The 23,400-nt window shown below is 48.1% G+C and overlaps 3 protein-coding genes across 9 annotated transcripts in view; 1 reads left to right on the top strand and 2 right to left on the bottom strand.

Moving 5' to 3' along the window:
* GJC1 (gap junction protein gamma 1) overlaps positions 1–8,620 on the bottom strand; it is a 38,944-nt gene extending 30,324 nt beyond the window's left edge. The window contains exons 1-2 of one of the 6 annotated variants that reach the window (XM_032321455.1): positions 7,067–7,516; positions 6,585–6,889 (exon numbers count right to left, since the gene is read on the bottom strand). The gene's annotated coding sequence lies outside the window, so the exon portion shown is untranslated. Of the gene's footprint in view, positions 1–6,584; positions 7,517–7,599; positions 7,818–8,160 lie in introns of those variants that run through there. The other 5 variants (XM_032321459.1, XM_032321457.1, XM_032321462.1 and 2 more) reach the window with 5 other exon arrangements.
* An 8,491-nt stretch (positions 8,621–17,111) lies between these two features.
* Positions 17,112–19,740, top strand: HIGD1B (HIG1 hypoxia inducible domain family member 1B). 2 transcript variants are annotated; one of them, XM_032320615.1, is made up of 4 exons: positions 17,112–17,229; positions 18,085–18,234; positions 18,839–18,973; positions 19,596–19,740. In XM_032320615.1, the coding sequence occupies exons 2-4, from the start codon at positions 18,135–18,137 to the stop codon at positions 19,658–19,660; spliced, it is 300 nt and encodes a 99-aa protein (XP_032176506.1). In that variant the 5' UTR covers positions 17,112–17,229; positions 18,085–18,134; the 3' UTR covers positions 19,661–19,740. The 2 variants fall into 2 exon arrangements, with proteins under 2 accessions (XP_032176506.1, XP_032176507.1); XM_032320616.1 differs by lacking the exon at positions 17,112–17,229 and adding an exon at positions 17,654–17,996.
* A 482-nt stretch (positions 19,741–20,222) lies between these two features.
* The window catches only part of EFTUD2 (elongation factor Tu GTP binding domain containing 2), a 41,085-nt gene continuing 37,907 nt past the window's right edge, over positions 20,223–23,400 (bottom strand). Inside the window, exons 22-28 of the mRNA XM_032320605.1 lie at positions 23,268–23,394; positions 22,983–23,070; positions 22,183–22,301; positions 21,936–22,030; positions 21,278–21,431; positions 21,023–21,130; positions 20,223–20,685 (exon numbers count right to left, since the gene is read on the bottom strand). Coding sequence (XP_032176496.1) covers positions 20,590–20,685; positions 21,023–21,130; positions 21,278–21,431; positions 21,936–22,030; positions 22,183–22,301; positions 22,983–23,070; positions 23,268–23,394 — 787 coding nt within the window. The 3' untranslated portion in view covers positions 20,223–20,589. The remainder of the gene's footprint in view (positions 20,686–21,022; positions 21,131–21,277; positions 21,432–21,935; positions 22,031–22,182; positions 22,302–22,982; positions 23,071–23,267; positions 23,395–23,400) is intronic.

Raw genomic sequence — 23,400 nt, forward strand, 5'->3', positions numbered from 1 at the left:
CTTACAAATTAAAACTATACCAACATACTACTTTTTATTTATCCAATTGGAAAAAATTTAAGAAGTGACAGCCAATCACTGACAAGGAAGAATACAGAATAGGGTATATGGTGAGGTGAACTGGTTATATATATGGTGAGGTGAACTGGTTATATGAAGAACACACACTCTTTTTGACCCAGCAATTCCAATTCTGAATGTTCATCTAATAAATATGCTTACATACATAGAATATTCACTGTAGCACTGTTGATAATGTGCTGGAAAAAATTTAAAAGTCTATCTGGAAGGGATTGGGTAAACAAATTACAGCACATCTGGTAGTCAAAAAGTAGGAGACACATTTATCTCTAATGATAGAAATAAACTAAGATATATCAGCCAACAATTCAGGCTGCACAACAGTGCCTATGTATGCTACCATTTATGTGTATGTGTGGAGAATTACTGAGTCCATGGATACCTCCAGAGGAATTCATAAAAAAGGGTAAATAATAATTGCTTCAGCAGAAAGAAAATGAGTGAGAAGAGAATAAAGGAAGACTTACTTTTCACTGCAAATCCTTTTATACCTTTGGGATTATATAATACCTAATACATTACCTACTCCAAAAAAGGAATTAAAAAAAAATTCTTCCATAAAGATTTTTTTTTTTTTTAAAGATTTTATTTATTTATTTGACAGAGAGAGAGGCAGGCAGAGAGAGAGAGAGAGAGGGAAGCAGGCTCCCTGCCGAGCAGAGAGCCCGATATGGGACTCGATCCCAGGACCCTGAGATCATGACCTGAGCCGAAGGCAGCGGCTTAACCCGCTGAGCCATTACTTATCTGACAGAGAGACACAGCGAGGGAGGGAACACAAGCAGGGCAGCAGCAGAGGGAGAGGGGAAGCAGGCTTCCTGAGGAGCAGACAGCCCAATGTGGAGCTCAATCCCAGGACCCCGAGACCACGACCCAAGCCGAAGGCAGACGCCTAATGACCAAGACACTCAGGTGCCCCCGCAAAAAGCAATGTTTAAAAAAGTCTACAGGGGCACCTGGGTGGCTCAGTGAAATGGGTTAAAGCCTCTGCCTTCAGCCCGGGTCATGATCCCAGGGTCCTGGGATCACACCCCGCATCAGGCTCTCTGCTCAGGAAGTGGGGAGCCTGCTTCCTCCTTTCTCTCTGCCTGCATCTCTGCCAACTTGTGATCTTTGCCTGTCAAAAGAAAAAAAAAAGTCTACAAAGTAAAATACTCAAGTGCGAAACTATCAACATTGGCCGTAATGTATAAACTGTCCCAGTTTCTTGGGACATTAATTATACTGAAGCTTGGCCCAGCAAATAGGAAGAAGAAATGAAAATCAGAACTAGGTACAGAATGTCAAAGAAAAAACCTAATCTTCAATTTCTTTATTACATCTGACAGCCTGCCTAAGCCAGCTATGATTATTTCCTATGACACTTTCCAGGCAAGTGTAACCATTGTGTATATTACACCAGTGGTGACCACTGTATTTCTGGTCTACTAAAACTACTGAAGATTGCTTAGGCCATGGCTATTAGCAAGTTTACATCAATAAATATTTACTAAGGAACTAACACTATATTGGCATATAAGACCAACAGAGCAAAAAACAACATAAAATAATGAGGCTTCTTTTCTTTTTTAATAAAGATTTTATTTACTTACTTGAGAGTGAGTGGGGGAGGGGCAAAGGGAGAAGGAGAGAAACTCAAGCAGTCTCTGCACTGAGCTCAGAGCCTGATGTAAAGCTCAATTTCACGACCTAATCATGACTATGCTCAACTGACTGCACCACCCAGGTGCCCCAATAACGAGGCTTCTAATTAGAATAACAAAAGCTTTGTCAGAAGTTACTTTGCTACTATCAGCAATTATAAATAATTAGTAAGCACTCAATTAATTGTTGAATACAGATACGAACTACGAGCTAGGTGCTGTGACACTGGGCTGCCCAAGACAGTTATTACTCCTGACTTTATGAAATATACAGAACAGACTAATGGTGAAATAGGCATTATACAAATAATTAATCAATATTGTGATAAACCCTATAAAAGAGAAGTGCAGCATACTATTAACTGAATCTAGGAGGATCAGAAGATTTCTCCACAAAACTGCTATTTAAGCATATTTTGAAGAACTGAGAAGCTGCCTTCCAGGCAGAAGAATTAGCTACTACATGCCCAAAGGCCTTGGGTGAACTTTGAACCTTTAAGGAATGAGGGGGGGGGAGATCAGCAAGATCAGCAAGCCAGACCACTCATAATAAGAAGGTTAGGTACAAAGACATGATGCTGGAGGAGTAAGCAAGGCCAGATCACACCTTCTTAAATGAAGAGGGAAAGTCTTAAATGGAAAACAGAAGTCTTCAGGTAAATGACTTGGTTAAATTTGTTTTATAAAGACAATTCTAGCTGTTCTGAGAAGAAAAGATGAGGATATACTGCTTAGAGCATATATGTATGTAGTAAAAGTACAATGAAATGCAAAGGAGTAATAAATTCAATTAGTGGGGCACCTGGGTGGCTCAGTTGGTTAAGAACCTGCCTTTGGCTCTGGTGGTGATCCCAGTGTTCTGGGATCAAGCCCTGCATCAGGCTCCCTGCTCAGCCAGAAGCCTGCTTCTCCCCTCACACTCCCTCTACTTGTCTTCTCTCTCTTTCTGTCAATTAAATAAATAAATAAAATCTTAAAAAAATAAATAAAAATAAATTCAATTAGTAATTACCTCTGGCAAGGAGGTCTACAATGGAGGTTGGGGAAAGGAGGATGCAATCAGGTGGGGAAACACCTGAACTTTACTGGCAATATTTTATTTTCCTAAGCTGCAAGGTGGTTATGTTAAGTATTTATTGTAGTATTATTTATTACTTTTTCTATCTTAAATATCTCATATTACCCCCCTTTTAAAAACAAGAGTCAATGTGGAAAGACCATTTATAATTGACTGTAATAATCCTAGGGAAAGGTGACCTAGACTAGAATGGAGACTAAAGGTAGAGAAAAATCACAAGTCTGGCCTCAGTAAGTTGTTGATAGAGCCACTTAATTAAATAGTACAGTGAAGAAGGTCTAGGTCTGGAGCCAAAATCAAGAGGTCAGTCTGCGCATCTCGAGCAAAGTGCCTCTTGAAACTAAGTACAGATGGTGAGTAGGCAGCTGGGATCAGAAAAGAAGTTTGGGAGGCAGACAAAAATTTGGGAATATTCAAAATACATATTGTAACTGAAGCCACAGAATGGATGAAATCAGAGGACTAAGACTTGAGAAAGTCCATCAATTAAATATCTGGTAGAGGGGCACCTGAGTGGCTCAGTCAGTTAAGTGTCTGCCTTCGGCTCAGGTCTTGATCCCAGGCTTCTGGGATCAAGTCCCTCACTGGGCACCCCGCAGGCAGCCTGCTTCTCCAGGTCTCTCTCTCTCATGAATGAATAAAATCTTAAAAAAAAAAAAAAAAAATCTGGTAGAAGAGGATGGCAGGCGGCGGCCAAAGGGACTTGAAGGAACAGCCAGAGAGCAAGGTGGTAAAATCAGAAGCCAGGAAATAAAGAGTACTTCAGGAAGAAATTTTTGAACAGAAATAAACACCTACTGGGATGCCGGGGTGGCTCAGTTGGTTAAGGTGTCTGCCTTCCACTCAGGTCATGATCTCAGAGTCCCGGGATTGAGCCCTATGTCTGGCTCCCTGGGAGTCTGCTTCTCCCTCTGCCCCTCCCCACCTTGTGCTCATCACATGCACGCTCTCTCTCTCAAATAAATAAATAAAATAAAATATTTTTTTAAAAAGATTTTTATTTATTTGTCAGACAGCACAACCAAGGAGCAGCAGGTAGAGCATGCAGAGGGAGAAGCAGGCTCCCCACTGAGCAAGGAGCCCAATGCAGGACTTGATCCCAGGGTTCTGGGATCATGTGAGCTGAAGAAAGATGCTTAACTAACTGTACCACCCAGGCACCCAAGTAAATAAAATCTTAAAAAATGGAAATAAAAATAAAATAAAATAAACACCTATTCTGAAATGGGCATTTAGGAACCTGAGGTTCAAGAATGAGTCAAATAGAATTCCCTAAAAACAGAAAGTTCAGATCTACCTTATTCTGAACATCCCCCCCCAAATGTTATAACTCAGTTAAGTAACAATAAACTCAGTCAAAACTGATAAATCATACAAAGATGTAGATGAAAATAATCTTTGTAACTATATAAGACTTGAACATCCAGTTTAGAGATTAAAGGAAAATAGGGATATATGAAGTTTATTCCATTTCTATATAGAAAAAACAAAAATTTACTCCAAAATCCTGAACATTTCTTTTGTTTCAAATATTTCTGAGAATTTCCAAATTGCTAAACCTTTCATGTTAAACTGCAAGCATTTTGAGAGCAAAAACCACGTAGTATTCATCTTCAGCATCTTACAGCATTCTCAAAAATAACTGAATGGAAAAAAAAAAAAAAACCCACAAAAAAATCTTCCTTAAATGAATGAACAGCCACTGAGTACTTTTGTCCAAGTTGTGCTGATGCTATAAGCAATACAGATCAAAAGTACAAACTTTAACTGAGGGCTCTACTCATTCCACAGAACACTTCTTTTCTCAGAAATAAAATGGTTTCTGCAAAGAGATCTTGTCCTTGTCCTAGGGGGGAAAAAACACTTTGGGCAACACATTCCACACACAGGTTTCAATGACAAACTTGAAGGTTGTCAACCCCTACAATGTTTCCAAAATTCAAGAATGTACTACTACAGTATGCCAGCCAGTACTGTCTGGTCATTCATTCTAAAGAGCAGTAGAAAATAGCAATGCTCACACTTAAAAGAATAAGTCCTTATATTTCCACAAAAACTAAACTCATCAGTTGCAGTAGTTATGTCTGAAAATTGTTGGCACTTAGCCGATATCAACAGTTCTGAACTGTGTTTTAGGTTAATGATATCAACTAAAATCTATTACCATATGTATTCTCAAAGAAATGGTCTAAAAAAAAAAAGTAATCCCGTTTTTCTCTGCCTAAATTTCTTTTCAGATATTTTGGATAGAAGCCACACATGTTTCTATGCAACAAGCACCAATTAATAAAAATACATACATTTGCAAATTAAAAAATAAAAAAAGAAAGCACCAGTTTGGAAAAAAAGTATACTCCCAGTTGCACTAACTATCCAGACTAATGATAATGGCGGGGGGGGGGGGGGGGGGGGGGGTGCACAGCTCATTTATTCTGAAATGGGAACAAACCTCAGATAAAAAACCCAACTTTTTGGAACTCATCTCTTTGCACTGAATTAGGCATAGAACAAACTATTCATTTATTAAGACTATGATACTCTAGATTTTAATTACATATTTTGTATTCTAGGATCCCAATTACTGACTTTATAGGAGAGCCTGGAGTTAGGGTTGTGGTGCCGCTAATCAGAGACAGACCCTCTATTCCTTCCCTTTTGCTAATTTACACAAATATAAAATATGAATAAAAATATTAAGGGGAACAGTATTTAAGTAAAATTGTTATGTTGAAGATATGTTAACTTCTTAAATCCTGGGGCGCCTGGGTGGCTCAGTGGGTTAAAGCCTCTGCCTTCGGCTCAGGTCATGGTCCAGGGTCCTGGGATCGAGCCCTGCATCAGGCTCTCTGCTCAGCGGGGAGCCTGCTTCCTCTCTCTCTGCCTACTTCTGATCTCTGTCAAATAAATAAATAAAATCTTAAAAAAACAAAACAAAACAAACTTCTTAAATCCTTTAGAGTGAAGGCTGAAAGTCAATTCTACCTTCATGAACTGAATTGAAAGTCTCTGGGTCCTTAGCTTTTTTTTTTTTTTTTGAGAGAGAACTGTGGTGGCTACCTGGCACAGACAGAAAACCAATTCTGAAGTCACACAACCTAAAAAAGAAGCTAAAAGCGTTGGCTTTTAGAAAGGATGTTTCAAAGGCTCTGGAAAACTGCACAACAGTTTAAAACAAGTGGTAGACAGTATCAAACAACTACAGATCAGGACAAATTAAAAAAAAGAAAGAGCTTTCATATGGCTCCTATGTATTCTCTTCAAAATACCCTTTCCTTACAACACTCCGCTCACAAAGATCTGGCGAACACTAAGACCACAGCTTTTTTCCTTCTACCCAGAAGGGTCGGTGCATTGCTTCAATTCTGCCATTATACAGCACTTAAGAAATCTAAAGCAACTACAATACACTATGCTAAATTCCAAAAAAATAAACCCAACAAAACTCCTGGAAACGTGGTAACTACAATTCACAATACATTTAATCAGAACCTTTGGAATTAAGTTTATTTTTCTGCATTCTTACTTTGAATAATATCTAAACCCTCTTTAGGGGGGTAAAGGATTTGATCCCTAAATTACATTATTAATCCCCTTTTCTACAGATACGTGAAGTAGTCGAGATATGCTGTTTCTCCGTTTATCAAAAACCAAAATCCCCTTCATGTACACAGTTTGATTTTTATAGCGTTTTCCCATATACTCATTTCCAAGTATACACAACACGAACATATAATTTTAGACTAATCAGGCGCAAGATAAAGCTTATCCAGAACTTATTCTACCTTGATTTACTCGATTCCACCAAGTCCGGTCTTGAGGCTAACAAAATAAAGCGTGAGCACAATGAAATCTGGAGCATCGCAGGTTCTCAATGAACAAACATTCCTTCAAATCATAAATCCGAACCCGCCCGCTTCGCAAAGAAAAAGTAATCCCAATCTTAGAAAACAATCGCAAGGGAAGGAAAACAACCCAAATTCTAAAACACACATTCACGTAAAGCCTTTCAACTCAAAGCTCCAAACGCAGCCACCAACCACATAATTGGCTACAATCGCAGCTTTAGCGCCTTCTCTTCATTTTGAATCTGCAGATCGAAGGGAAAACAAAACAGTTGTCCAAAGTTTCACGCAGCGGAGGTGAAAAAAAACCCATTTTAAGTAAAGGAAACATGTAAATCAGGAGGCGACCGCGCCATTCACCGCCCCCCCGCCCCGACTCCCTCCTTCCAGCCCTCGAACTAAATCTTGTCTCAATCACTAACGGGAGGCAGGAGTCCCGGTAGCGGTGTTCGAGGAAGGAGTCAAACGAACCGCACGCCGCCGGGAGAGATGTCAGGGGCCGAGCGTCGGGAGACAAAGACCAGCCCGCGAAGCGCCCCGGCGGCGAGGGGCGGCCCCGGCGCGGCCCTGCGCCCCTAACCGCCCCGACGAGTTGCGAGCACCGCCGAGCGCCGCCCAAGTGCGCGCCCGGGGTCCTCCGGGCTCTCCGCCCGCCCAGCGCGGCCCCCGCCGCCCGGGCCCACCCCCGGGCCGTTTCCCTCCCAATTTGGGAACCGCGCGCCCAGGGACAAAGAGGGAGGGCGCGCAGGGGGCAGCGGGCGGCCGCTGGTCAGACGCCCCTCCGGGATCGGCGGGAAGTCTCGGCAGCAGCGGCCCCCCCTCGCCGCACTCTTCCTGGGACCCCTGTCCCCTGCGTTCCCCCCCCGCCCCTCCTCCATCCTCCCCAGAAGTTCTCCCGCCCCCCCCGGCCCCGCCCCTTGCCCGCTCCTCAGCCGGCACTGCGGCCGCCCCTCACCGGGCGGCGTGTTCCCCCGGAGCCGCCTCCTCCGCCGGGCCTCGGCCCGTCCCGCCGGCCGCCGCCTCATGTGCCCCGCGTCGCCATCGCCTTCGCTGCCACCCGCGCCTCTCCTCCAACTCTCGCCGCCGTCACCGCCCTCGCCTCAGTCTCCAGCCGAGGCCAAAGCCGCTCCCGCCGCCGCCTCCCGCTCCCGCCGCCGGGACCCGCGGGGAGGCGCCTGCGCACTACGCGCCGCGGTGGGGGCGGGGGCGTCCCGCCGCGGCCTGGGAGCTGGGGGCGCGCGGCACGTGGCGCTCGGGTGGGAGGGGGCGCCCCGGAGCGCGCGGGCTGCGGCTCTGGCGTCCCAACTTTCTACGGTCGGGCCCTCGCGCGCTCTCGGGCGGTCCCGGTGGCGCCGAGCGTGTCGGTACCCCCCGCGTGGAGTCTGGACCTGGGTGGGCGCAGACCTCGCCCGCGGGACAACTCATTCCTCTAGCTTGGCTCTCGGGATAGCCGTCCCCCGAGGCCCGCGCCTCTCTTTGGGCGGGGTACTAACGGCGCCGTGAGGACACGCCTTACCTGAGCATCCTAAGTCGGTCCTACGAGCCCCGGAGTTGTCTTCCGTGCGCTCCGCCGAGGCCTGGGTCCGGTGTGACACATCAGGTTGCTCACTCTCGGTTCTAGGTTCTGCTCCTACTGGCCCTCGTCGGGTCAATCATCCTAGCTCCTTTGAGTCTTGGCTTTTAGTGGCGTTCTAGATACTTTCTCGAGGTCCTGGACTTCTCAGATTAGCAAGACCCTAATAGGCCATTTCCTCTTAACCCCTTGCATCCCAGCAGGATCCCATTCAAAGGACTTTCTGAAGAATTTGTACGCTTGGGAATCTCCCGCTTTAAACGGCCTCGCCTCCAAGGAATCTGGAAACTCCTCAAATGCTTTAAGTCCAGCCAGTCCGTGCATAACAACGGAAGGCATCTCAAGGAGATGGGCGAGTACTTCACTTTGTATGGAGTTTGACAACTCCTCTACTCCTGAATTATCTCATCTGACCATCAAGAATAGGCTTCCATTTTACCCTTTGACCACAGAGGAAATTAAGCTCTAACAAATGAGGTGACTTGCTACAGGTCAAACCCTCCCATTCCCAAAGCCGGGCCGGAACTAACGGCTAGCCCAGAGGGCTGGCCATCTGGCCCACTGACAAGTTTTGTTTGGCCAGTATGATGTTTTCAAAAGTATGAATTAATTGCCAAAAGTTTAAAATCCAGATTTTTGGCTTCTCTCTAAATAATGAAAAAAAAAAAAGTTTGTTTCCTTTGAGCCCTTTAGTTTCACTGGCTACTTTTTTTTTTTTTTTTTTTTTTAAAGATTTTATTTATTTATTTGACAGACAGAGATCACAAGTAGGCAGAGAGGCAGGCAGAGAGAGAGAGAGAGTGAAGCAGGCTTCCTGCAGAGCAGAGAGCCCGATGCGGGGCTCGATCCCAGGACCCTGAGATCATGACCCGAGCCGAAGGCAGCAGCCCAAACCACTGAGCCACCCAGGCGCCCCATCACTGGCTACTTCTGAGTAGTATTTTTTACGCAGGACAGGCTCTGTTCCCACTTAGCTGCTTGAATCATTTTCATTACCTTTTTTGCCCTTTGAATTTAAGTTCTCCTCTCTCCCCATGGAACTCGCCATGCCCCAGTCATCCCCAGCCACCTTCCTTATCACATTCCCTCTACAAATGTATTTAAGATGACAAGTGCGAGGACCTTGTAATTATATGGAAGTATGGTAAAGAACATGTCAAACTAAACACAGGAGACAACATCACTATGCTGATTAAAATATTCAAACTAACGTCTTGCTAGTGCAACTCTGTATTCGTACAAATTGCTTTGGAAAATGGCAATATCTACTAAGACCAAAACTACGTCTACACTATGACTGGAATTCCATGGAAATTCCACAGAAATGTGTACAGATGTACAACCACATGTATCAGTGTGTTCATAGCAGCACTATTTGCAATAGCCAAAAAAACTGGAAACCCCCCAAGTGTCCAACAATTGTAGAAAGGATAGATGAAATGTTGTAGTCACACAATGCAAGGAGAATGAACAATCTACAATTACACACAATGTAAATTAATCTCTTGGGGTGCCTGGGTGGCTCAGTGGGTTAAGCCTCCGCCTTCACCTCAGGTCATGGTCTCAGGGTCTTGGGATCAAGCCCTGCATCGAGCTCTGTGCTCAGCAGGGAGCCTGCTTACCCTCTCTCTGCCTGCTGCTCTGCCTACTTGTGATCTCTCTCTGTCAAAGAAGTAAATAAAATCTTAAAAAAAAAAAAAAAAAAAGATAGGGGATGCTTGGGTGGCTCAGTCGGTTGGGCATCTGCCTTCAGCTCAGGTCGTGGTCCTGGGGTCCTGGGATCGAGCCCTGTGTTGGGCTCCCTGCTTGGAGGGAAGCCTGCTTCTCCTTCTCCCATTCCCCCTGCTTGTGTTCCCTCTCTTGCTTTCTCTCTCTGTGTCAAATAAATAAAATCTTTAAAAAAAAAAAGATAGATGAATCTCACAAAACTCCATTTATATGAAGTTCAAAAACAGGCTGAAGTGTCCTGTGCTGTTAGGTTAATGGATACCTAGGGGTAAGTTTAGTCACGGGGAGCATGAGGGGGCTTCTGGGGGACTGATCCTGTTCTTTTCTTGATCTGAAGGTTAAATACACGAATGTGTTCATACACATCTGAGCTATACACTTTTGATAGTGCACTTTTGTGCAGCATATTAAGACTTCAACAAAAATCTTTAAAATGGTGGGGCTCCTCGGTGGCGCGGTTGGTTGGGTGTCCGACTCTTGGCTTTTGCTCAAGTCGTGATCTCAGCGTTGTGGAATTGAGCCCTGTGTCAGGCTCTGCACCTGGCAGGGAGCCTGCTTGAGATTCTCTCCCTCTGCCTCTTGTCCCACACCCTCTCTCACTCAGATAAATATATCTTTTTTTTTTTTTTAAGATTTAATTTATTTATTTGACAAAGAGACACACAGAGAAAGAGAACACAAACAGGGAAAGTGGGAGAGGGAGAAGCAGGCTTCTAGCTGAGCAGGGAGCCCGATGTAGGGCTCCATCCCAGGACCTTGGGATCACGACCTGAGCTGAAAGCAGACACTTTAACGACTGAGCCAGGTGCCCCTGAAATAAATAGATCTTAAAAAAAAAAAAAACAAACCCAAACCTTTGAAGGGTGTCAAAATATTTGATTACATATGTATATATTATATATTAATAGCTTATATTAAATGTTCATTAGGTATTATTTTCCTGTTCATGGATGAAACTGCTGAGGAAGGCTCACGGTCTTTTAGGATTGACCATTCCTCATGGAGCTTGGGAACAATACACTTTCTATAATTGTTACCTTACTACCCAGCCTGCAGCCAGCCCATCTCTCTTTTGGTAGATGGAAATAATGAGGGGCGCCTGGGTGGCTCAGTCAGTTATGCAGCTGCCTTTGGATCAGGTCACAATCCCAGAGTGTTGGGATCGAGCCCCATATCAGGCTCCCTGCTTAGCTGGAGGGTCTGCTTCTCTCCTTCCCTCTGCCACTAACCCCTGTTCATGCCCTCTCTCTCTCTCAAATAAATAACTGAAATATCTTAAAAAATGGAAATAATAAGATCCATGGAAGCTAAGTTGTTTTACCTGCGCATAGTTGAAAATAACCCCAGAAATGTAACTCTTCTCTCTTTTATCACCTTCCCAGATAATGACATCTTTTAATTTAGTTATAGGTGATAAACTGAAGCCAGAAACCCAAGTCAGAGGATCTCTGATCCAGGCGGTCCCAGTGATATAGGAAAGATGTTAGGGATCAAAGCTAACAGCCAAAAAAGAATTCTTGAGACGTCTTGGTGCAAAAAGGTGGTTTTATTGGGGCGCCTGGGTGGCTCAGTGGGTTAAGTCTCTGCCTTTGGCCAGGTCACGATCTCAGGGTCCTGGGATCAAGCCCCATATGGGATTCTCTGCTCAGCAGGGAGCCTGCTTTCCTCCCTCTCTCTCTACTTGCCTCTCTGCCTACTTGTGATCTCTGTCTGTCAAATAAATAAATAAAATCTTAAAAAATATATATATATGGTTTTATTAAAGCACCGGGGACTGGACTGTGGGCGGAAAGAGTGGTGCAGGAGTTGTGAGGAGCAATTGATGAAGTACTTGGAGTTGGGGGAGGTAAGGGAAAAGGGAGGTTTTCAGAAGAATTTTCATATGCTAAAGAGGACCTACCAGGTGCTGGAGGCTTTGCCCTTGTCGAGCTAAGGTTGTTTTCCCCTCTGGCAAGGCATTAACATTAAGACAGTTGGGAGCTTCCTGGAGGAAGTTATACTTTGCCTGCCTCAAGTATGGGTCAACGGGCTGCAGGTATAAAAACATTTAATTTTATCTACAGTTCCTTCTGGAAGCTAGGTTATTGATAAGAATGCTTTTTCCCTGTAAATCACTAAGACTATTGTAAACGGAGGGAAACTCGGTCTTGAAGGAGTGTAACCTCTATAGAGGTTACCTAGGGGAAGGGTTCGTCATGGGGAGCCATTTGTTTTTCATTCTCTTAGCTTTAGGGCTGAGGAATGTCACCTAGATCCCACCTGGGTGGGGGAGGGGGTCATCGCGTGTCAGCTTGTGCTGTGTCTTCAGCTTGCCTTCTGCTCCCTCGTCAACCAGGGTCTAGAGCAGGAGGGCAACCGCTACAATGTGAGTTCCCTGAAGGGAGGGCCACTGGCTCTCAGCTTCTAGAGCAGAGCACACCACGTAGTAGGTGCTTAGCAAGTACAAGCAGAGTGAATGAGTGACTGAGCGCTTGCCCGGGCTAGCGCAAAAAGACCGGCTACCTGAGGGCAGAAAAAGAGCCCCAGCTTCAAACAGGGAAGGGGTCTGGTTTCCAAGCCTCTGGCAGAGAGTGGTGGAGGCGGGTGTTGTGAGAACCGCATCACTTTTTATTCACATGGGGCCCAGGCAGGAAAGGATCAAAACCCAGTTTGAGAACTTGAGAGTCACCCTGGGGCTCTGTGGTTTGGGAACTGCAGGGTCAACTTGAAGACTGCAGTGTGTGTCACTATTTCCATTACACATTTTCCAGGGTCCCCACTTGGCTGATAAACTCAAGAGTAGATTGCTGTGTCCCGGGGGATGGGAGCAAAGGCTCAGAGAGGTAGGATTTTCAGAAAGCTGCCTGCTGGCAACGGGAAGCCCTGTGGGCCCCAGACAGGCTGGGTAGTGAGGAAGCTTCCTGTTAAACCAGGTCTTGATTGCATGTGCTTGGGGGGGGGGGGGGGTTGCGAGGATGAGTAGCACACCCTTCTCCCCAGAATCCCCGGCAGTTTCAGTTGACTTATGGGACACATTATATTATTTCTCCCTGCCTCCAGGGATGGTGGGTGAAGCATATTTTTTTGTTGTAAAAATTTTTTTTGAATGTGTTTGTACAGATAGAAAGATTAGAAAGAACAGTAGGATGACCCTCTTCCCCCCTCCCATCCCCACCCTCTCCCCCGTGCTTCCTTGAGCCCAGTTAGCAGTTCCTACGTACTAAGGCAGAATTTTAAATTACGGTCGATTTACTTGCAAATGAGGGATAGGTGAAGTGTGTGCAGGAGATAGGGGTGGGGAGAAGCATCTGGGAGAGGACCGGTTCTGGTACCACCCACCAGGCGAGGACTTCTGGATGCACCTAGATCGCAGTGTGCTGGCTCAGGAACCACCCTGCGTTGGTGAGAAGTGGTGCGGTAGGTGCAGTCTTTGAATTTCTGGAAGTTCTCTCTGCCCAGCTGTTTGTACTTGTTTACTTATATTGCTACGATGGTGGATGGTGGGAGAAAGTGATGGTGAAATGTACATGAAGTCCCATTATTATTTGCTATGTTAATTTTCCACTGTCAGCTGGTCTATAGTGGTTAATATTATTGGTTGGATAGCTCGGCCATTTACCTGCTGTGCGATCTGGCCGTTACTTAACCTTTCTGAGCCGTGGTTTCTTCATCTGTAAAATGGGGACGAGATCCATCTGTTGGGGGCTGTTGTGAGGATGAAGTAAAATACGTGAAGTGCCTAAATCTTGTAGGCTCCAAAGGCATTAGTCCTCCCAGTGCTCTTCAGTGGAAGCCAGGTAATTTGGGTATTCAAAAGCACCCAACACAAGGATCTTAGCAAAACATTCAAATCTCTGGCACATCCATTCATCATCTGAGACAGGTGTGCTCAAAATTGGTCCTTCACAAGAAGTGATCCTACATCGTCAGCACTACTACAGTCGGAGGCAGCCTTCCAATCACTACCATCCACACCCTCTTAGAAGCTTTTTTTTTTTTTTTAAAGAGGGAGTTTTTTGTTTTTGTTTTTTTAAATTTTTATTTATTTGACAGAGAGAGAGATGACAAGCAAGCAGAGAGGCAGGCAGAGGGAGAGGAGGAACCAGGCTCCTTGCTGAGCAGAGAGCCCGATGTGGGCTCGATCCCAGGACCCTGAGATCATGACCCCAGCCGAAGGCAGCGGCTTAACCCACTGAGCCACCCAGGCGCCCCTCTTAGAAGCTTTTTAAATGTGTGAGTAGTCTCCCCAGAAAGATTGGTGGTAACAAAGGCACTTTCCTGGCCCCAGGCCTGTGGCTCTTGGGGCTGTCCTTGGACAAATACTGCAAGGTCCTTTGAACTCCCTGCCTGCTTTTAGGGGAGGGGATGTCACCCCAGGCACTTTCTGGAGAGGCTGCCTCCGCCTAGCCCTATTATCTGGAAGCTTCCAGCCTGCTCCTGTTCCCCCCCACTCCCAGCACCTCAAGTCCCTGAGACACTACTATATATGGCCTCGTGTTTTCTCTCCTGTGATTTCCCCCAGCCCTTCAGCCTGGGTCCTCCGCATTCCAACCCCAATTCAAGCATCTTCTGTTCCTTGTCCAGTTCATTCTTCAGCATCCCCTCACTCACAGCACTCCTTAGTTCAAGGTGAAAGAGTTGCTGGCCCTCCTTTCCCTGTCTGGTCCCTCAGCTCCCTTGGGCTATATATAGTATAGCAAATGTCTTAATTCACGCAGCACTTAAAGTCTTAGCCACCCGCCTCTCAACACAATAGGGAGAACAACCCTGAAGCTTCCAGTTAGGGTAAGGAAGGCCAAGAAAGAAAAGAAGGTTGGGGAGGGACAAGGGTATGCTGAATTGGGACCACCCGGAACGTGGCAACCTTTCCATCTGTTGTTAGGGACTTTCCACTTCTCCCCCAGCCTGCTCTCTCTATCCTGATGCTTGCTCATTCTGGAGGAATAGGAGCAGGCCGTGTGCAGGGGGATTCTAACAATCATCTTATTTAACTCTTACAATAATCCTAGGGGTAGATGCTACCTCCATTCTCCATTTTACAGATGACGGCATAGACTCAAAAGACAGAGTGGCAAAAGACCAAGTATTCAGAGAGTGGTCATTCAAGCAGCTGACTGACCCCATGTCTGCTTGTGGCCTACGCTCCAGATCCATTAAGTCTGTCTGCATCACTCAATTAGACCCTTCTAAATTAGAATTTCTATGAGTGTGACATGACCTGGAAGGAAAAAAGGTTTACTAAGTAAATTAAATGTAGAAATGCTTAAAGAAATAATTACTGAAGACTTGGCATAGTAACAAAAATGTTATCATAATTTATCTTAGCTGTTTACTGAAGTGGTACTCTACAGAAGTCTGTTCTTTGAAGTTTTAGTGTGCTCTCAGAAGTAAAAAGCAATTTTATTTCCTCTGTTTCAAGAGCTTCCCTCCGGTTTACAATCCTTCTCCCATTAGTCCAGAGCAGTGAGATTTGATTTTAGGAACAGTTATTAGTCTGGCTGTTTTTTTTCTGTCACTTACTGTGACCTGGAGCAAGACCTTTTACCCAAGCCTCAGTTTTTCATCCGTGAAATGGGAATAATAGTACCCACCTTAACAGAATTGTGAGGATTAAATAAAATAACCTACTTAAAGCAATGAGCACATTTCTGGCCTTGTAGGTGCTCAGAAAATCATAGCAAACATGTGTATTCTTCTTCTTCTTCTTTTTTTTTTTTAAAAGATTTTTATTTATTTATTTATTTGACAGACAGAGACCACAAGTAGGCAGAGAAGCAGGCTCCCTGCTGAGCAGAGAGCCTGATGCGGGGCTCGATCCCAGGACCCTGGGATCATGACCTGAGCCCAAAGGAGAGGCTCACTGAGCTACCCAGGCGCCCCATGTGTTTTATTCTTTTCTCAATCCTGGGCTGAGAGGCTCCAGGAACATCAACAGAAGCCCAGCAAGAAGGGAGAACCTCTCAAGGAAGTTGAACTTTGCTCTCCATAGCTTGGCCCCTGTTCTCCAAAGAGCATGAAGTTGATCCTGATTCTTGCTCTGTCTCATCCAAGAAGTTCCATCCCTCTGCCTCTGGCCCAGACCATCCATCTCTTGAGAATTCAGGCCACCGCTGGGACCAGGAGGGGTGGCCCGGGAGAGTGTGTGTGAATGACTGGAAGGAGAGTTCCCATGGACGCTGGGGATACGCGAAGGCCCTGGGGAGCTGCTGTGACCCCGGGTCTTTTCCTAGAGCAGTGAGTGCTTGGGGAGAGAAAAGAAAGACTTCAGCTGCTGGACAGATATCCAGGGCTGAAAAGCCCCTTTTGGACAGACACGTAGGGCTGAGGATCTAGGGCAGGAGCAAAGGCCTGGGATGGAGTGGGACTCTCCATAGTGTACTTCAATCTTTGTCCACTTGCTTACGAACAAGAAAGTTCTTTTCTCCTCTTCTCTGAATCCAGGGTGCCACAACTGATCAGCCGTCCTAAGCTTCAGCCTGGATGGAGGGTCTTTGCTTGGTCAGCCTGTGGGAAGCGGACTACAAGGACAAAGCCTGGAGACGGTCAGACCTAGATTCAGATCCTGACATGGCCAAGGGTGCTAGGCACTCTTGGATAAGTCTCTGAGCCTCTCAGAAGCTCAGTTCCCGGTCTGTGAATAAACTACTACTTACCGTACACAACAGTTGGGAGGCCTGCAATGTAAGCACCTCAAACAAAGTAGATGATAACGCAGGTCGTTGTCATCTCTGTCCCGAGGGAGCATGAGTGAGCATCTTAGCCCCATGGGCAGTCCAAGGAGCCCTGGAGACGTGAGGAAGTCCTAGTGGTCATACCCTGGATGAATCTGCTTGATCTAGAAAGCCTCCTTTGAAGGATCAAGACCACGATTGGGATTTGGGGCGTTTTATTTACATCCCACATTGTTCGTGTTTGAAGCAGTGTAGCTTGCAGGAGAACCAAGGATCTCTATCGTTTCTCGCCTCTGTGTTTCCAGCTCTGTTCTCCATAGCAAGTCCCTGTCTGATCCAGCCCCTTACTGCCATGGGAATTAACAGACTGAATCTAGTTAAGGGCTCCCGCCATCTATCTTTCATTACTTTCCAGCGCTTGGAGCTGCGGCCTGGAACTCAGCAAATGGGGGGTTAAGACTGATGCCCTGGCCTATCTCCTCCCCTCTCCATTCCTGACTTCAAAGTCCCCATTAAAGCTTGCTTCCCTGACCCCACAGTGGCAGCTCCATCATCGGCTCCTGGCCGGTTCAAAACAACAGATGCTGAGCCCTGGCCGGGCTGCTCGCATTCTACTTTCTAGCCATCTCCTAGGGTAAGCACCAGCATGCTGAGAACTTGTGGGGCCGACAGTCCTTGCTCCTCCACGAGAGAAGAGGCAACTAGGAATGGAGGCCACCTCCCGCAGGGAGGCGGTCTCATGGTCAGACCTAGAAGGCACCTCACAGGCAGAAGCCCTGGTCTGTGGACCAGGACGCTGCGACTCCGTCTAGTTTATGATCAGGGAAAATGTTTACTGGGGTTAGCAAGTAGAGCAATAGGGGTCACCTGCCCAGGGAGGGAGGCAGGGGTTCGGCAATGGCAAAGAACTTGGCAAGAGATGGAAATGGGAGCAGTTCAGGGACCAGAATTATTTCCATTAGTACTAATGTCCCAAATCTATGCTAAATTATTCACAAATCAATGTCCACTCATTTTAGTCTTTGGCTCTGGTGATTCAGTAACCAGTGCTCTTAACACTGGGATGACTCTGGCTCCCTGGGGCCAGATCCCGTTCTGTAGCTCCCTCAGGAACAGCCGTCACAGATTCAAGGCCAGTGGGGGTCCCAAGGCTCAAGGCCTGTTCCTCCCACCCTCATCTGCGGATTTTTCCAGCTGCTTTTCTTGACCCAAGGATCACATAGGGATACAAATGGAAGTTTGGGGACGGGAGGGGAGAGCAGGGAAAAGAGTGAAGTCAGAATGAGCAGAGGAAGAGGCCTATGTTAGAAAGAAGGGATGGAAGAAACGGTAGTAGTGGTCCAGCCTTCTGACACAGGAGACTTGGGACATCTTTTCAAGTAGTGGCTGTGTTGGGGCATGGTAAGAGAGGGTCTTAGCGGGCAACTCCCTCCTTTCTACCGTAGACTGAGGAGAATCAGAGTTCTTATTATGGGGTTCCTCTTTCTAGGACTGGGCTGAAGCCTCAGAGACCCAGCTGAAAACCCTGGGGCCAGGACCATGTCTGCAAACAAAGGCTGGTGGGCACCACCTGAGGGCGAAGACAGTGTGTCTCAGAAGTTCCTGAGGAAGACCAGGGAGTCTCCGCTGGTGCCTGTCGGTGAGTAGGAAAGTAAGGGAAGAGGGCAAGGAGGGGCCTGCCCTCAGAGAATGGTCTCCTGGTCTTTTCAAATGAAGCAGAGAACTCAAGTGTTCTGCCCACGGAGCACTCAACAGCCAGGAGAGGAGTGAACCAGCAGCAAAGGTGCCAAGGAACAAAGGGACATGCCCAACAAGGAAATGAGGGAGCCTGGACAGGTGGAGGCGGTGGCCAACTGAGGGCTTGGGGTGCAGGGAAATGTGGGGCATCGACACAGTGTCAGGAGAGGAAGGAGCCACTTGGGGTCTCCCAGGCCTTCCTTCCTCAGGGTCTTGAGAGCAGGAAAGCGGCTGTGGGAGCCAACAGTGGTTGGAGAAGGGCCCGGGCAGAGCCAGTGGGGGGAGGGGGTTCAGGGTGGGTGACACTGGAGGGAAGCAGCCACTCCGAAAACACCACGGAGTGGAAACAACTCAATATTCGGATGACGGTCCCCCTCTCCCTCCATGAAGTGGCAGGAAAGCTGGGGTTTATTCCAGATACCCAGGTTGCCTAGGGAGGGGGTTGCTCATCAGGGGAGGCATGCCAGTGGTGACTGAGGCCCAATGGTCATGTTCTCTGCCTACAGGCTTAGGATGCTGCCTGGCAGTGGCAGCCTACCGGATTTATCGGCTGAAGGCACGTGGTTCCACCAAGATGTCCATACACCTGATTCACACCCGCGTGGCAGCGCAGGCCTGTGCCGTGGGTGCGGTCATGCTAGGTGAGTGGCTGCTGGGGTCTCAGAACAGAGCTGATTAGGCAAAATCTGGCTGTGAGTCCGGACAGTTAAGCGATTATGATTTTAGTCCCTGTTCCCTATACTGGGCTCCACAGCAAGTCTTGGATGAATTCCTCAACCCAAGCCATCTCAGGGTTCCCTGTTTTATCTCCCATCCCAGGGCCTGTGGGGGTGGTGCTCCATTGGTTTCGTGACAGTCGGTTCTAGAGATGAGAAATATCACAGAGCAGAACATATGCTGAACTTCTCTTCCTCTCTGGGTCAAGAGGCAGACACTCCGGACTAGCTGTGTGACAGTGGACAAACGCCCTTCTCTGAGCCTTGGTTGCCCTGACAGGATGATGAGCACCCTGGCTGGCCCACCTCGCAGGCTGCTGTGAGGCGTCCCAGACAGGGGATCTGCGTGGAAGTGCTCTGTGAACTGCCAGCGGGGTGTTTCCCTAGGCCCTGTGGCTGGGCGCTGGCAGCAGCTGTTGAGACCTAGAGCAACAAGACGAGCAGGGAAGCTGGACTCTCAGGGGAATGGCTGGAGTCAGACTCCTGGGCGAGCCAGAGGATGGGTACAGGGTTCGGTGTTATGGGACGTTTCTCCTCCCTCTCGCAGGTGCTGTGTACACGATGTACAGAGACTACATCAAGAGATCAGCACAGGACCCCGGGGAGAAGTAGGACTCCTGTAGGGCCTGGGGCAGTCAGAGCCTCGTCCATCAATCCCTGGTACGTTCCTAATAAAGCAGTTTTGAAGAAAATCAAGTCTCTTCTTCACATGGGGGATAGTAGAGTAAGGGACTGATAGCAGTGTGTGTGTGTGTGTCTGTGTGTGTCTGTGTGTGTGTGGTTTAGAGAAAGGTTTAGAAGTCGGAGTCCTGGACTGAAGCCCCCAGCCCCAGGGCAAGGGAGATTCTCCAGGGGCAAGAGCCTCTGGTCCCAGAAGCCTGACACCTCCCAAGCCAGCCCAGGTCCTACCCAGGAGGAGGAAAGTAAAGAGGCAAGCGCGGGAAGGGGAAGGGCAGAGGTAAGGAAGTGGCCTCGACATTCACGGGAGCACTGAATCGAGAGACCGGCATCCTTCCCAGCACAGGCTGCTGCCCAGAGCATCCAGGCAGGAAGACTGCAGCTGGGAGCAGAGCCATAGGAGACGACATATATTCAGAACCCAAGTGGCAGGACCACACTGTGCTGGAGGGAAGGGGATGGGGGTGAAGATGAAAGGAACAGAGCAAGGCAGAGGTCAGAATGTTCTGTTCACTTAAAAACCATGTCTAAGGTCAAACTTTAATAAAAAACAACAAAAAACATTCCATGTAAATCCTGAAGACAGGGCCCCCTGGGGTTAAACACTTCATCCCCTTCTCCCTCCCGCAGTCCAAGCTCCGCTCTGGTCCCTGGGCATGGAGCCAGGCAGAGGCTGCAGAGGAACTGGGAGGCCAGATACTTCTTCCTTCCTGGGACTCTGGGTCGGAGGGTTTGGGGTGGTTAAAAACGGCCACAGCAGCTCTCTGACGCTGACAACGTGGAGTCCGGGTCCGCCAGGTCCCAGCTTCAAGTGCAGGACACAGCCTGCTGCAGGGAGCAGGGGCCGCTGGGAGCCCCAGCACTCACATGGGGTAGTTGAGCACAACATCCTGCTTGGCGAGCTCCAGCAACATGGGGTCATCGAAGAACTTGCTGATGCTTACGTCCTCGCTCAGGCCCTGCAGGAGTGGGGGCGACGCAGGGAAGAGCCTGTGTGGTGGCCGACAGAGCTGAAGGCCATCTGAGACCCGTGCTGGGGGTGGGAGTGTGTGCTGGTGTGGGAGAACTGGGCCAGCTATTTCAGGAATCGCCAATGGGAAAAGGTGCTCCCCTGCCAGCCGGACTGGGCCCTGGGTCTGGGGACTGGAGGGCTGTACAGACCACCTCTCTGCACTGTGCAGTGAACTGCTCCCACTCTTTAGGAAAAAGGTCCCAAAGGAAGAAATGAAAAGAGATCCAACCCCTGCCAAGAGCCCCGGGGAATGAGGGCTGGCCATGGGCCGGAGGGACGCATACCTTCCTGCGACGGGTTTTGATCATGAATTCCCGGGCCAGGTGAGGAGCAGGTTGTGGCTCCAGCGGGCGGATGACAATGCTCTTGTCCAGAGGATCACCGGGCACAATCTGGAAGGTAAAGTGGTTTCAGGAGGTCTACGACTCTTGTCTAAGATGTTAGAAATCTCACTTGGGGCTTGGAAGGGGAACAGGCCAGAGGGGACTGGCCTTGAACAGGTGGGAGGCCACGCTGGCCAGCCTGCACCGTTTTCTCACCTGCCAATGGTGGAAGACAGACAAGGAAAAGGCTTGCCCTTGGGTGTGAGTCCGCAGATCAGTCTCAAAGCCAAAAGAATCAATGGCGGGGATGAAAGCTTTGATGGTGTAGAGAGGGGAGCCTGGGATGGGTGCATCCTGAGTCACGTGCCCCCTGCGACAGAAAAAGAAAGGCTGAGTCCCTTGTCCTACGGAGACCAAAAGCAAAGAAAGAATCTGGCCCCAAATGTATCACAACACAGAGTTCCCATCAAAGAAAGAATAACCACAATCATGCTATAGTGGGCGGAAAAGGCTTGAGGCCCTCAGTGTCCTTTCCTGTGGCTGTCAAAGGGGGCAGTGACCGCTAGGCGAGAGTGGAAACACTGACGAGACAAGGTCCTACAGACTTTCCCCCCACTGACACATTTCAGTACTTTCCCCAAGGGCTCTCCAAGGAGAGAGGACCCAAGAAGGAATCTCAAAATTTTTATCTGTGGTGAAGCTGGGGATTGCCTTAAATCTTTCGCACTTCCTTCTGAAAAACCAGCTCAGTGGGTTTTTAGGAACAGAGACTGTGCAGGAGGCCCAACTGCTTCCCCACAGGAGCCCGGTAACTTCTTGCTGTGCTCCTTCCTGCTCTCTGCACCCTCCCTGACACGCCATCCTGGTGACTCGCCTGCGCCTGGCCAGGACGGTGTATACAGCGGAGACACAATCTGCAGGGGCCTGGACCTCCACAAAGTAGTAAGGCTCCATCAGACGAGGAGTGGCCTGCAGTGGGACAAGAAAAGCTTCCTCAGCTTGGGGAAGGCTGGGGACCAAGGATCCGGGCAAAGAAAAGACTGGAAAGGCCATAGTCTTGATGCCCCCAAAGCTTGGACTTCTACCTAATGCTCCGCACCAGGTCACCACCATCTACTCACCATGAGGAAGGCAGAATAGACGACTCTCCTTGCCGTGGGGATGATTTGGCCCCCGCCCCGGTGCAGGGGCTCTTGGGCAACCACTGCATCCAGGATCTTAAACTTGACATTTCGAATCACTGAAACGGAGATGGGGGAGCTGCTGAGCGAGGAGCAGTTGTGGTACTCGTCAAGAGCCCAAGAGCAGAGCAGCCAGGAGCCTCTAGCAGCGTGGCAGCTGGCTTGAGGCCAATCACCCTGCAGATGGGCGTTCTGATAGGGCACCAAGGCCTACAGAAGAGCACAGAGGTGAAGCACACATTCTTCGTGTTTGTTTCAGATCATGCTCAAGAATCGTAAAGCCTTCCTAAAAGTTTATGTGTTTTTCTTGCTGTTTAATTGTTTTGGATAAAGGATTTAATCATTTTGGATAATTGTTTTGGATAAATGTTTAATTGTTTTTGGATAAAGAGTAAGTTCGAGGAATTGCACATTGCTTCCCACTAAATCCAATCCTGGTCTATAAACCACTCTGATCCAACCTCCCACCTGATACCCCTCCTCGAACACATTCCTTCTCAGGACTGGAGAGCAAGTGTCAGTCTAGGAGTAACTTCATTTCCACAATGTCCCAAGCAATAGCACTAGGACGGGGACGGAGGAGGGGAGAGGATGCTGCCCCAGGACGGGGGCTGGCCCTGTGTGTCCTGAGCTGCTTCTCCTGCCAGGGCCCATAGATGAGCCCAACTCACCTCAAATACCCAGGCACGAGGCCTCTGGAGGGCTGGGGCAGGGGAGGCCGAGGCTCGGGTGGAACTTACGCTCATCACAGAGGGGTCCCTCTCGGGTTCCCCACTGGAAACCTTGAACGATACTGTCCTTCACTGAGCCAAGAAGAGCCTTGTCCACCTGCACAGAACATGAGGGCATGTATGAGCAGTGACCCCAGCAACAACCAGAGTTTAGAGGGAGGAGAAGGTAGGTATACTGGTAAGAAGATTCACCAGAAGCCACAAAACACTTCGGGGAAAAGAATTACACTTTGTAGTTTCTTCCACTCAACAGCAAAGAAACCACCCCAATGGCTCCCACCAGCTCTGCTGTACCTCAGAGGGCAGGGTATCATCCACCAGGATGTTGGGGCCGGTGGCATCAGGGCCAAAAGCCCAGATGGAACGTGCAGCCAGCAGATCCCAATCGTACTTGGTCTGGAAGAATTCTCCGAGTTTCTTCCTGGGG

The sequence above is a fragment of the Mustela erminea genome, chromosome 18 (genome assembly GCF_009829155.1).
Source record: "Mustela erminea isolate mMusErm1 chromosome 18, mMusErm1.Pri, whole genome shotgun sequence".
Lineage (NCBI taxonomy): Eukaryota > Metazoa > Chordata > Mammalia > Carnivora > Mustelidae > Mustela > Mustela erminea.

What these genes read in the sequence shown, in the direction of transcription:
- HIGD1B (XM_032320615.1), top strand. Translation starts at nt 18,135, where the DNA reads ATGTCTGCAAACAAAGGCTGGTGGGCACCACCTGAGGGCGAAGACAGT. An exon ending in GTCTCCGCTGGTGCCTGTCG is followed by an intron (nt 18,235 to 18,838) that starts GTGAGTAGGAAA and finishes CTCTGCCTACAG; the next exon opens with GCTTAGGATGCTGCCTGGCA. An exon ending in CGTGGGTGCGGTCATGCTAG is followed by an intron (nt 18,974 to 19,595) that starts GTGAGTGGCTGC and finishes TCCCTCTCGCAG; the next exon opens with GTGCTGTGTACACGATGTAC.